Source organism: Myotis brandtii, unplaced genomic scaffold, assembly GCF_000412655.1.
Source record: "Myotis brandtii unplaced genomic scaffold, ASM41265v1 scaffold909, whole genome shotgun sequence".
Lineage (NCBI taxonomy): Eukaryota > Metazoa > Chordata > Mammalia > Chiroptera > Vespertilionidae > Myotis > Myotis brandtii.
In genome coordinates, this window is record NW_005371742.1 from 314,578 (window position 1) to 327,579 (window position 13,002).

Consider the following 13,002-nt stretch of genomic DNA (forward strand, 5'->3'; position numbering starts at 1 on the left):
GGGGGGGGGGGGGGTGTGAGGGCGGAGGGTGGTGTGGGAACCGGGTGGAGGGGAGCTATGGGGGGAAAAAAGAGGGACAAGTGTAATAATCTGAATTAAGATTTAATTAAAAAAACAAAAACATATCCTTGGGTGAGGATTAAAAACAAAAACAAAAAAACCCACAAAGCTATAAAAATTTTCACAAAAGATGTTATTGAATCTGAAGATAGCAAAACCCCATTAAACATAAAATCAAAAAACAGTATCAAAAACTTTAAGGATCTGAGATTTTACCCTCCAAGTTAACTTGTGCTATTTTATAAATCCACCTAGCACAGTTTCATAGATGCCAGCAAAAAGCATGAGATTCCTAGAGACACAGGACTTTATTACTCCCAGCAATAGCAGTGGCCATATATCAGCATTTGTATTAGTTTCCTAAGCCCCAGTTCCTACAGGGCAACATAAAGAAGGCTGGATGACACTTGTACATATAGTGGAATGCATTACAGAGAAGCAATGCTGAATTTAGGGAACTCAAATCTCTTATAACAGGCAGCCATCATGCCTGCCCTTTGGTAGAAGGAAATAATGCTATCTTCCAAGCATTTGCAAGCAAGCATTGCTATTTTTCTCTATACAAACTGAATGCTTACTGCAGGGTCAACGAAAGCAGCAAAGAGAAGAGTTAGGAAGTCAGTGTAGCAACCAGATGATGGTGGCTTGAACCAGGATAATGGCAGTAGTGCTGGAAAGAAGTGGTCAAATTCTGGGTGTATATGAAGTAGATTTGCTGACATACTGGAAGCAAATGTGAGAGAAAGGAGTGAAGGAGGACACTAAGTAATACAAAGTATGACTGGCATTAACTGAGATGAGGAAAGAGTAGAGGAACTATTTTGAGGAATGCAGGAGGTCTGTTTTGGACATAACTTTGAAATACCTGTTAAACATCCTAGTGGAGATTTCAAGTAGGCAGTAGAATACATGTTCGGAATTTAGGGTCAAGGTCTAGGCTAGGGACATAAATCTGAAGCCTTAGGATATAGATGGTATTTAAAGACCCAACACTAGATGAGATCACCTATCAAATCTGGAGAAATTTGTTTTAAAATTGCCTAATATTACCAGAAATATCGATTTTATCCAAACCTCTGTTTCCAGGCACAATTCTGCACATAAATCTGATCTGTGTTGAGCAGTACCAAATCCCAAATTTTAATCTGGATTGTATTACTCTCTTTGAAAGGTAACTCTAACACTGTGATACAGGGTGGCATCCATTCAGATCATCAAAGGATAAGGTCAGTTGAACTTACATTGAACTTCTGAGAAAATAGTATGTTTTTAAATAGAAAGAGAGAATAATAGACATTACATGTTGAAATGGGGCAATCTCTAGAACAGCGGTTCTCAATCTGTGGGTCGCGACCCCTTTGGCGGTTGAACGACCCTTTCACAGGGGGCGCCTAAGACCATCCTGCATATCAGGTATTTACATTACGATTCATAACAGTAGCAACATTACAGTTATGAAGCAGCAACGAAAATAATTTTATGGTTGGGTCACAACATGAGGAACTGTATTTAAAGGGCCAGAAGGTTGAGAACCACTGCTCTAGAAGGATTGACATGAAACTGTGAGCAGTGGTTATCTCCCGGGGGGGTGGGATTTAGTACTGTCTATGTTTCTGTATTGTCTGAATTTTTACAATGAAGCATGTGTTGCTTTTATAATCAGAAAATGTAAGAAAGATATTTCTATATTGAACAAAACTAAATAAAAGGAACAGTTATGAATGATTTTCACAAGCAAAAATATATACATACATATATACATACATACATAAAATTACCTAATACTGAAAAAAGTATAGGGACCCATTTATGGCTGATAATTTAGAAAAGTAAACCAACATTAAAAATGGGCCTCCCTTTGACCACGTAATTCCAATTCTAGAAATTTATCCTAAGAAAATAGATATATTAAAAGACTGAAACTTTTAAAATTTATAACCACAAAAAAATGGAAGTAGTCCAAAATCCCAAAAATTATATATATGCTAAAATAGTAACTTTAGTTATATTGTTCTGAGGTTACAGGTGATTTTAAATGTTTTCCTTTTGTGCTTTTCTGTTTTTCCAACTTTCTGTAATAAATAAATAGAACTGTATAACCCTCTAAATAAACTTGTGTTCTTTTTAATAGAGGGGTTCACTGGGCTTGGAAGCATTAGAAACTTTAAAATATAAAATTATCCTAAAGTAATTAAAAATAATAAAACATGACTTTTAGGCAATTATACATTATAAATAACATATACCAAACATACCTGGATTTTCTTAAGTAAAATTCAAAGACTAATGCATTAAAAATACATGTTTCTGCATTATTGATAAAATATGATATAAACTTCAACTCAATGACTTTATACCTATGTAATACAAAAGAGAATTCCCATGTAATTAAAAACTAGATTTATAATTAATGAAATATTTATCTAGTCCTTTATCTCCAAAAAATATCAAGGAAATTAAGAAAATAAACATAATAAATAAAATTTCCTGTTCCTGGATGAAACATTTAAATCATTTCTTCAATAAATATTCATTGATAGGTAAGTATATGCCACACCTTCCCTGGGCATCCTATGCTGACAAAGATAAGAGTTTATAAGGAGAGATTTCTAAAAATTCTAAGCTGACCTTTAAAGGAAAAGTTAGATTTAGATACTGAAAAAAAATAGAATTCCAAACTTTAAGGCTAATTAAACTATAGGAAAAGATACAGAAAACCTTGAACAAATTGCAGGCTATAATAAATATTCAAATTTGGCTAGAGCTAAGGAGAACCAGTATACTATATCCCCTAGTTTCCTTTGCAGCTATGTGGGACCATATGTCTAAATAAGTAGAAAAGTAGAGTGACACTTGAAACTTGACTACATGGCAGGAGCTCCAATAACCATTTTAACCATGAAGGATGAGCTCCACAACCTTGGAATGGCAGAGTAGTAATACCTAACAGAGGCTAGGTTATCTGATGCCATATCAGCTTTGAACTGCCAACACTGGCCTTGTTTTACATAAACAGATTCTTTTCTGTTTTCTACTTACTGTCCTCCAAAAATAACATTATGAAATTGAAAATTATACCATCATTTTTAGTCAAGTCTCATCTGGTTACATGTATCTCTGATTGAGAACTCAAAATATCTTTTTTCTCAGAAAACATAAAAGCTTCTTCCTCATCTATTCTCTGGTACACATACAAACGAATCACCCCTTGGATTTGATTAAGTTGGAAAATTCTTTCTGGTTATGAAGCAGCCAAGAACATACTTTCTGGTTTCAAACAGACCACGGCAGAGGTTATATCATATCGTAACCATGACACCTAGAAATAAGCTTATGCATTAAAGTTCATGTAATTTTGAATGGTTCACTTAACTGCTAAAATTGTAGAATAAGTAAATTTTTTAGGTTGAGACAAAGAGACAGTCATTCAACTTCTTAAATCTTGTTTAATACTGCTAAAGACAATTTTAACATGTACCTTTGTATACAACTATAAAACTTAATACCTATGTACAAATATGTGTGAATAAATATGTATAATCAGATATGTAGATAGATGTAAATTTTTAGTTTCTTATTATAATACACTTTAATACTCTGAGAAACATAAAGGACAAAATGATATAACAGCATTATTCTAAATATACTGTTATTTTAAGTTACTTGTACTAAGTAGACTAACTTGTCATTACACAAAACACACACAAACACACAGTACCTTTAATTTTGTATTCTCAAGATTCAGACTTTCACTTTCATGTTCAATAGAGTGAAGTTTTCTAAGAATTTCTTCACATGAATTTTTTCCCTGGTCCTCCATTTTCTTCAGGTCTTCCAAAAGATTATTGATTTGCCTTTATAAAATAAATTATATGTTTTATAAAGGTTATTAAAATTTCAAAGAATACATTTTAAGTGTTTCTGAAATTATTTTGGTAGGGTTCACTGTTTCAAAAATTAATAGAAGTCATAGAACAAGGGAAATAGGAAGCATTCATCTATATAAAGCTACTACTAAGTAACCTTGAAAATACCAATGAAAAATTATACAACATTCTCTTTGCTATTCAATAAAACAACTAAATTGTCATCCAGAGATATGTCTCTCTCTCTCTCATTCACACGCATACCATTTCAGGACAAGATTAAATAAAAGGATCAAGTGAGGCAATAACTAATCTTTAGAAGCAAGTTATATTTGATAGTTTTCAATGATAATACTGAAGAGAATATATAGAAAATAAGACACTTAAAAGCAAATATTCAGGGTTTATTTTCTTACTTTTTCATTGTTTCAATCTGAACTTCCAATTCGGTTTTTTCTATTACAATTTTCTCATAATGACTTTTCCAGGCATTGGAAGCTGAAATTGCTTCAGACAACTTGGCTTCCTAAAAAATACATAAAGTACTCATCTTGTAATTTAATAACACTCTGGTTTTGTACAGGGCCCTAAACACAAATATGTTATAAACAAGGAAAAATCCTATAAAGCATAGAACTATTCTTATAGGAAATTGCAGTATACAACTCTGTATACAGGAAAGAACAATATCTTTATGTAACTATTATTTTATATGCACGCAGTGGCAGTTCTAACTTAACATTTTAAGGATGTTGCTGAAACTATTTTCAAACAATGTTTCCTAACTAATGAAGATATCTATTTACTGTAGTTTTCATTTTGCATTCTATATACAGAAGACATCAACAACCACATAAACATCAGAGGAGAAAGAAACTATCTGTAATTCCATAATTCCATAGCATTTAATAATGCAGCCTTATTTTATGATGCCAAGCTGTTTTATAGAGGTCACCCCACTGGCCTTCAAACACTGTTACTGTCAGCAAAGAGATGAAAGTGGTAGTGGTGGCTTATCCACTTTGAATGTGAGCTCCCAAAGGTAGAGATTTTTGTTTTATTCATTACTAGGGCCTTGAATAGTGCCTGGCATAAAACAGATTCTTAATGTCAAATGAATCCACTCTTTACAAATCCAGTGAACTGTATAGCCATTGTATCCCTCTACATTCTATAGAAAATCAAATTCACTGGAATGACAACAATGCCAACAATCACTAATCAGAAGATCCAGAAGTAAGTAGTCCCTCCTTAGTTGCAGGGGATCCGTTCCAAGACCCTGAATGAATGCCTGAAACCACAGATAGTATCGAACCCTACATATACTATGTTTTTCCTAGCATACATATCTCTGATAAAGTATAATTTATAAATTAGGCACAGTAAGAGATTAACAACAACTAATAATAAAACAGAAAAATAACAATATCCTATAAAATAAAAGGGTAATAAGCAAATCAACCAAACGGTGGAACGACCAGTCTCTATGTTGTGCACTGACCACCAGGGGGCAGACACTCAACACAGGAGCTGCCCCCAGCCAGCAGGACCTGATCGCCCGACGGGGAATGGGGATCTGGGGATGTGTGGTGGCGAACACGGGCCAGAAGCCAGGAAAGATGGCCCTGATCAAAGGCCAGGCCTAGGGACTGTACCTGTGCACGAATTTCGTACGCTGGGCCTGTAGTACTGTAATAAAAGTTATGTGAATGTGGTCTCTCTCTCAAAATATCTTATTGGACCATACTCACTCATCCTTCTTGTGATGATGGGAGATAATAAAATGCCTTACTAAGTTGAGAATTTCACCTTTTCTCTTAAAGGAAGCACTTTATGGTTTCTCTTTGGATTACCAGAATTGCTAGCATCACTCCTCTTATACTTAGGGATCATTATTAAGTAAAATAAGGGTTACTTGAACACAAGCACTGCGATACCACAATAGTCAATCCAATAACCGGGGCTAAATAAGTGACTAAAAGGCAGGGAGTGTATACAGTGTGGATATGCTGGACAAAAGGATGATTCATAACCCAGGTGAGACAAAGCTGGACAGCACAAGATTTCAGAACGGTAAGCAATTTAAAATTTACGAACTGTTTATTTCTGGAATTTTCCATTTAATATTTACAGACCACAGTTGACTAAGGGTAACAAACTGTGGAAAGTGAATCAACAGATAAGAGGGGGACTACTATAGTTAACACTTATTGGGTGCTTGAGCCTTTCCTTCCATCATTCATCCAATCACTGAATAAATACTTACTGAGCATCTACTGTGCACAAGACATTTTTGTTTATATTTGTAGTTACATTTTTGCTATATTAAAGCAGAGTATTCTGTTTTCAAATTCTATGTAAATGAATTTTAATATGCACTGTGAAGTGTAAGTTGGGTAATTATGTTATATTATAAATAAAGATACTTAGAAATTTTACCTATAAAATAAATGCTATGAAAAATTTAAGACATGATATGATTAATTGTTGTCGGATTACTTTAAAAAGAGTAGTCAAGGAAGGTTCCTCTGAAGAGATGTAGATACCTGAATAATGCTGCAACAGCAAACAAAACAGTGAAACAAACCAACTCCACACATTAGAGGGGTAGAAAGGAGGCTAATATTGCAAATTATAGTATGGCCATACACTGTGTTTTGACATATATTTTCTCATTGTTTTCCTCCCTATAATCATATGATAGGCAGAATTATTATTCCCTATTGTATAGATAAGAAAAGTAAAGACTAGAGAGATTAAGTACCTTACCCAAAGTCACAAGGTTTACAAGCAGAGGAGCTTTCCTATACTATTATCTGGGGTCTGGGTGATATGACGCTTTTTAAATAGGAAATCCCAAGAATGTTAATGAATTCATTGGTTTGATTTTTATCACTCAAGAATATTTTCAGGCTTTTAACTAGGTCTACAATCATCTAGATTTTGAACCTAGTCTTCAACTCTTTTAACTAGTTAAAGTCTTCTGAATGTAGGTAGGTTAACTATTAGTCTTAAAATGTTAATACTTGAGTTTATAAAATGTTGTTTTGTTTACATAAGTGTTTGTGCAAGTCTGTTTTCATTTCGAAAAACCTCTAACAATTCTGTAAGTCTTAACATAAGATTCTAAGAGGTGGGACACCAATGAGACATTAAAAAGTAAATATTTTATTAATTGGTATCTGAGTAAATATAATAATTTGTTAAAAACAACAAAGCACTAAGTCCATTTGCAACTTTGTACTACATGCAAAGATAACTTTCACATGGTGTGTTTACGTCAGAGAATGGTTTTAAATGCATTACAGAGTTTAAATGAATTACTGAATAAAGACATATGGTCAAATAACATAAATCAGCATTTCCCAAACTGGTGTTCCTCAGAAGCAGTTCCAAGAGTTGTTTTGTGGGTAAAAGAAGAGTTCTGCGGTTAAATAAATGGTGGGAAATTCTGAGTTCAATACCCTTCATTCCACTGCTTCACTCTTACTGAAGTCTTCTCAGGGCCTCTAATATGCTAATGTGCACTGTAAGTTTCCAAAGGGAAATATGTATGAAATGTTACCCTTAGTTGGCCATAGAAGCTTTGGGACACACTTAACATAGCCTTTAAGTTCCCAAGGAAATGCTGATATAGTTCCATATGTAAAGTTGACATTTTATGTACTCTTTCAAGAGAAAGACTACAGCAAAAAACTATGAGTAGAGTTTTTCTAGTATCAGTAACCTTAAGAGAAGAATAAAATTATTATATTAAGCATCATGACATTTGACATTTTATGTAATCTTTCAAGAGAAAGACTACAGCAAAAACTATGAGTAGAGTTTTTTTAGTATCAGTAACCTAAAGAGAAGAATAAAATTATTATATTAAGCATCATGACATTAACTGCATAAACTAAGTACATAAAATAGTTCAGTAAGAAAGAATCTATATACTAACCTGGTTTCTAATCTGGGAAGTGAGGTTTTCAATGTCTCCAGTAAAATGTTCAAGCCTTTGTTTGTATATTTTAGATGCCTTTTTCAGGGCCATAGCTTTTTGCCTACTTGATTCTTTCATTGCTGCTGTCTCATGCTTATTCTTTTTCAATTGCAAGTTCCATTGGGCTATCTTGGTCTCTAAGCTCTAAAAAAATATTAGCAACAATTAAACTTTTAGAACTCCAATGTTTATGTAAACATTGCATTAGTATATAAATAATCTTCCACATGAGATTATTAAAGGATTCATCACACGATTAATAAAAAACAAAACAGTGAAGATAGATGATTTCACCAGTGTTTATCTCTAACCAGTTATAGAATACAAATTTAAAATACATACTCTACATAAAACAAATGCTACTCTCACTATGGATAATAATATTGCTGATTATAGTACAAACACTAACTTCCTTGAAACTGTTGTGATTAACTAGAACTTCACATCTAGACTATTACACATAGCATCACTTATCTTGAATTTAAAAAAAGAACAATAGTTGAGCTAGAGACTACTCAAACAATAGGTATACAAAGCTCAAAGGAATTGGTAGTTCACCAAAAATATGATCAAAATCTATAGATCAAGAAGGGTATCGATGAGATAAACATAAAGGTATTTACCAAACTTTAATTTAGTAGAATTAAGGGGCATGCCTTGACACTTAAAAGAGTTCATCAAGGACAATAAAAGTACTGCTTTACCCAGTGAGTAGTAGTGGAAGTTATTCTTCTAAGACTGAATGAGGTTACATAAAGGAATGACTACTAGTTCTGAAACATGAGGGTAAAGAGACGTCTGAAGGCATGTTTCAGTCTATTGAGTTTGATGGTATTAAACAGCATGACTGTTTTCTTGACATATCTCTTGACAACATAAGGAGAGAGGCTACTAGGCTGGGTTAATGATGAATATGATTTAGTGTGACTACTCTCATGTTTTTTCCCCAAAATTATTTTAAGAGTTTGTATTTAAAGTATTTGAGTACTAAGTATCTAAGAATTTAAAGACTTAAGATTTTAATGCTTTTATATATTTTCAGAAAGTTGTGTAATACTGAAAAGAATTTAGTCTCAATGAGACAATCATTTTAATTTTTTAAAAAGCAAAGAAGTCACAGTAGAAAATGGGGCTTTACTACTTAACTCTATGACCAATAACTAACTGCTTTATAACTTCTACTAAAATTGAGATCTTAAATAAGATTTAAAGACTTGATTTCTTTGAAGAGTGACTAGGCAGATAGGAGAAGCAAAATATTCTTAAGCTGTCTTTAAAAATCTATCTTAAACTAAAAACCCCAGGGAATGTTTTAATAAGTAGTTGGGGGGGAACAAATAAGAGCAGTACAGTGTCTACTTAAGAGAAACAAACACCCCACAGGAAATACAGCTGTCATTCCTCTATGAGACCACAGGATGTCATCATCACACCATGAATAATTGCTATACTATTAACCTTTTAAAACACCAAAGGTGAAGCACATTTTCTTTTAACAAGGTTCCAGTCAAAACTTTCTCACTAGATGTATCAAATCCCACACTTAAGCACTAGGAGTATAACGAAACTATTGAATTATTTTTAGTTTCAGAAAAAATAACCCCTCACAGTCATTTGCCAAATAAATAGACACATATTTAAAATCAACTATTTGCCTTTTCACAATTCCAAAGAACTATTAACACTGCATATTATAAAGATAATTATTCTCTGTCTCTTCCAAAATGTGAAAATATTCTAATAAAGATCTAGAAAAAAATGAGTTCAAAGAATCTTTGGGGTATTTCTCAGAGAATTATAATGTAACTTATATTTTTAAAAGGTCCAATATAATGAATTGTGTCAACAATACTAAAAAAAATTGAGATTTATGTTGCCAAACTGAGCTCATTTAGAGTTGTTACTCTAAAATAAGAACTTGTTAAATCTAAATCAAAGAAATGAATTCTGACCTGCAATTACTTCTTAATGCCTTAAATTCCAAAAGTGTGTGGAAGATGGAATGTAGAAAAATCAGTAACCAAATGCAACTTCTTTTAATCATTTATAAACAGTTTAATTTTTAAAAAGTAAATTGAACTTCAAATATTGGACAGGAGGCTGTCCTTGCAAAATCTTAGGAGTTTGGCCTTCCATTTTTTCCTCAAATTATCAGGAATATAAAAAGTAACTGTTAACTTCTTAAAATCACTTAATAGTTCATTTTTGAATTGAAGAAAATAATTTCAAAAACTTCCCCAACTGCTGTTTGAGGACATAATTAAAAATTGTGTAAGTAAGGTAAATTATAGTAGATGATTACTTGAGATATTAAATCACATGTAGTCCCTTGTATTTACCATCATGAGCAATGCAAAAGCAACTCTTAATTGATAGGCAGTGCCCCAAGACACTGATGCAGAGGACACAGGGCATCTATGGGGGAAAGTGCTTAAAAGCATAGGTAGGGGGACAGAGGACAAAGTTTTCCATCCCCTATAAGCCTGTTAATGTGCCTTTGATGGGCAAAAGCTCATTGAAGGAAAAAAAAGAAACACGCCAAGTGTCCTCTTGAAACACGTGCCACAGATTGCAGATGTCTGCTAAGATTCAGGAGTGCAAAAGCAAACTAATTTAACCCAGAAGTCCTCACCCTCAGTAGGGGTTTGTACACTTCTCTTCTGAAAATGAGAACACTACTTATTTTCCTTTGGCAAAAATAATGGCAGCAAATCCAGATAGCTAGTGTCGTATCATAGCAACCTCAACTTCTTATAGCAAGTGACTATGAGGCTTCCTAAACAATATTTAAACCATCCAGTTTAAACCAAAAAAATGTCTCTTATTTATACTGCTAAACTACATAACAAGGAGATCACTTGATTATCTAAACACCAAACCTAGGATAACCGATTTTAAAGTTATTACCATTAATGAACACAAAAATAATAAACATTTATTGAATGCTTACTAAATATGTGTGAGAGTATGTATGTATGCATAGATGTGCTCCCCTCCCCGCCCAATAAAGACTGTAATACTATATACTAAAATGTAAACAATTGTTCCAGTTTTTGAGTTATTTTAATTTTCTCTTTAATGTTACAAATAATTCACAATAAACATAAATTAACTACAAAATGGAAAAGGATTTTTAAGTAATTCAAGCTCTTCAAACCCTTCCTAGAGTGGTACTAAAAAGAGATAGCATTTTAATATTAGGGTTTAAAGGCAAGTCTTTAGGCAGCCCAGAAATCTTAAGATTCAGATTTGCCTCAAATATACATTTCCCATAGCAACACTTAAGTTGAATTCTTTCAAAACCACCAAATTCCAGAATTAAGGAAAGGCTTTATAGTAGATCATTAATTTAATCACAAACTATAAAAAAGGATTAATATTTATAACCTTTATGTATTCTTTTAATTTATCATTTTCTGCTTCCTTTTTATGTATTTGGAGCTGTAGTCGTTCATGAACTACTTTAACTGATTGTGAAAAACGGCTAGCTTTCAAAGCATTTTCCTAAAACAGAGAAGAAAAAATGTGTTATTTGATCTACTTCTCCACAATCTTTAACTTTACCTTTATTTAAACATTAACTAAAAAACTGATAAAAAGCAAAGTAACACTTTACATAAACCATGATACCCACACCCCATTACATATGTATTTTATGCACAGCTATCTGGGATGTTTCCTCCTCCCTCCTTTTATTTAATTATCTCTTTTTAAAAATTCCCATCTATGCTCCTAAGTAAAATTACGGGTATGTCTAAAATGCTCTATAATACAAATTTATACACAGTTCCTAACATACAGTGATTTAAGCCAAGTACCCCGACAGAACACCATAAAAATCTAACAGAAAAAAACTTTTAAAAATTAAGATAGGCTATTGCTATGTAAAATACCCAAATAATCTAAAAACCTTTTTGTGTCTATTTCTGAGGATATGAGAGCCAGGATGGAAAGAAGGGAAAGGAGTCAATATTAAGAAAATAAATGAATTAAGCTCAAAATCTGCTTACCTTTTCATTCTGAAACAAACATAAAAGTTCTTGGATATAGGTCTCTTTTTCAAGTACCTTCTTCTTAAGATCCTTCAGCAAATATAATGTTAGAGTTAGGAATATCATAACATTAGTTAATTTTATAAAGAGGAGCAGCATACAAACAAAAATGTCAGGAGAATAGACACAAGTGTAAAAAGACTTACAGAATTTTCACTTTCATTATCAGTTAGCTCTTCTAATATGCTGGATAAACTGTCACCTATCTGTGAAAAAAATGCTATAATCAGTGTTCACAAATTACATTTCTCCATATAAAAAATAGAAAGTGGAATAAGCATCAATTAAGAAATTAATATGAACAACTACAATGCACAGTGCAGATTTTTTAAAATGTTAACATCAGAAGAATTTTTGCCTAAGTGTTCCAAATGATGTTTTGTCCACAATTCATTAAATTAATTAATTTACTAAATTAATCTCTAAATAATGTCTTAGAAAGTAAAAAGTAAAGTTAAAGACTGTGGAGAAGTAGATCAAATAACACAAGCCAATGAAATAAAAATCACTAAAAAATCTTGTATGCAGAGGAAGCTCACAGTGCTATTAATAAATAGGTAAAAAGTATAAACAACCTAATTTTACCAATAAGAATTACTTTTAATTATGGTAAATTAGTAACAGAATCCTATGTAGACATCTGAAATGAGAACAAAGAATAATGTTTATCCATTTGAGCATTATATTCCTGCTTGAGAATGTGAAAAAGCTATGTATTTCTTGCACCTACAAGCACATATGCTTGTAACCTGTAATGCAAACTGTATACACAATTTCAGAGAGTTCATGAACTTTCATGAAACCCTTCCATATGCTCTATAAGGTCACACGGTGGAATTGCTTGGTACACGTTTTCATTTCTCTAGGTGTACACAATTTATAAATGAATGTTCACAGCAGCTTTATTCATGACAGCCAAAAAGTAGAAGCAACTCAAATGGCCATCAACTGAGGAATGGATAAATAAAAGTGGTATAAGTACTGATACATGCTCCAACATGGATGAAACTTGAAAACACTATTAAATGAAAGAAGGCAG

The 13,002-nt window shown here is 32.6% G+C and overlaps 1 protein-coding gene across 5 annotated transcripts in view; it reads right to left on the minus strand.

The window, feature by feature from the left end:
* Nucleotides 1-13,002, minus strand: part of ODF2L (outer dense fiber of sperm tails 2-like) — a 39,425-nt gene that overhangs the window by 13,539 nt on the left and 12,884 nt on the right. For 4 of the 5 annotated variants that reach the window (XM_014532760.1, XM_014532759.1, XM_005885498.2 and 1 more), the window contains exons 4-9: nucleotides 12,110-12,169; nucleotides 11,922-11,993; nucleotides 11,299-11,415; nucleotides 7,870-8,055; nucleotides 4,343-4,452; nucleotides 3,779-3,914 (exon numbers count right to left, since the gene is read on the minus strand). In XM_014532760.1, coding sequence (XP_014388246.1) covers nucleotides 3,779-3,914; nucleotides 4,343-4,452; nucleotides 7,870-8,055; nucleotides 11,299-11,415; nucleotides 11,922-11,993; nucleotides 12,110-12,169 — 681 coding nt within the window. The remainder of the gene's footprint in view (nucleotides 1-3,778; nucleotides 3,915-4,342; nucleotides 4,453-7,869; nucleotides 8,056-11,298; nucleotides 11,416-11,921; nucleotides 11,994-12,109; nucleotides 12,170-13,002) is intronic. The other variant, XM_014532758.1, reaches the window with a different exon arrangement.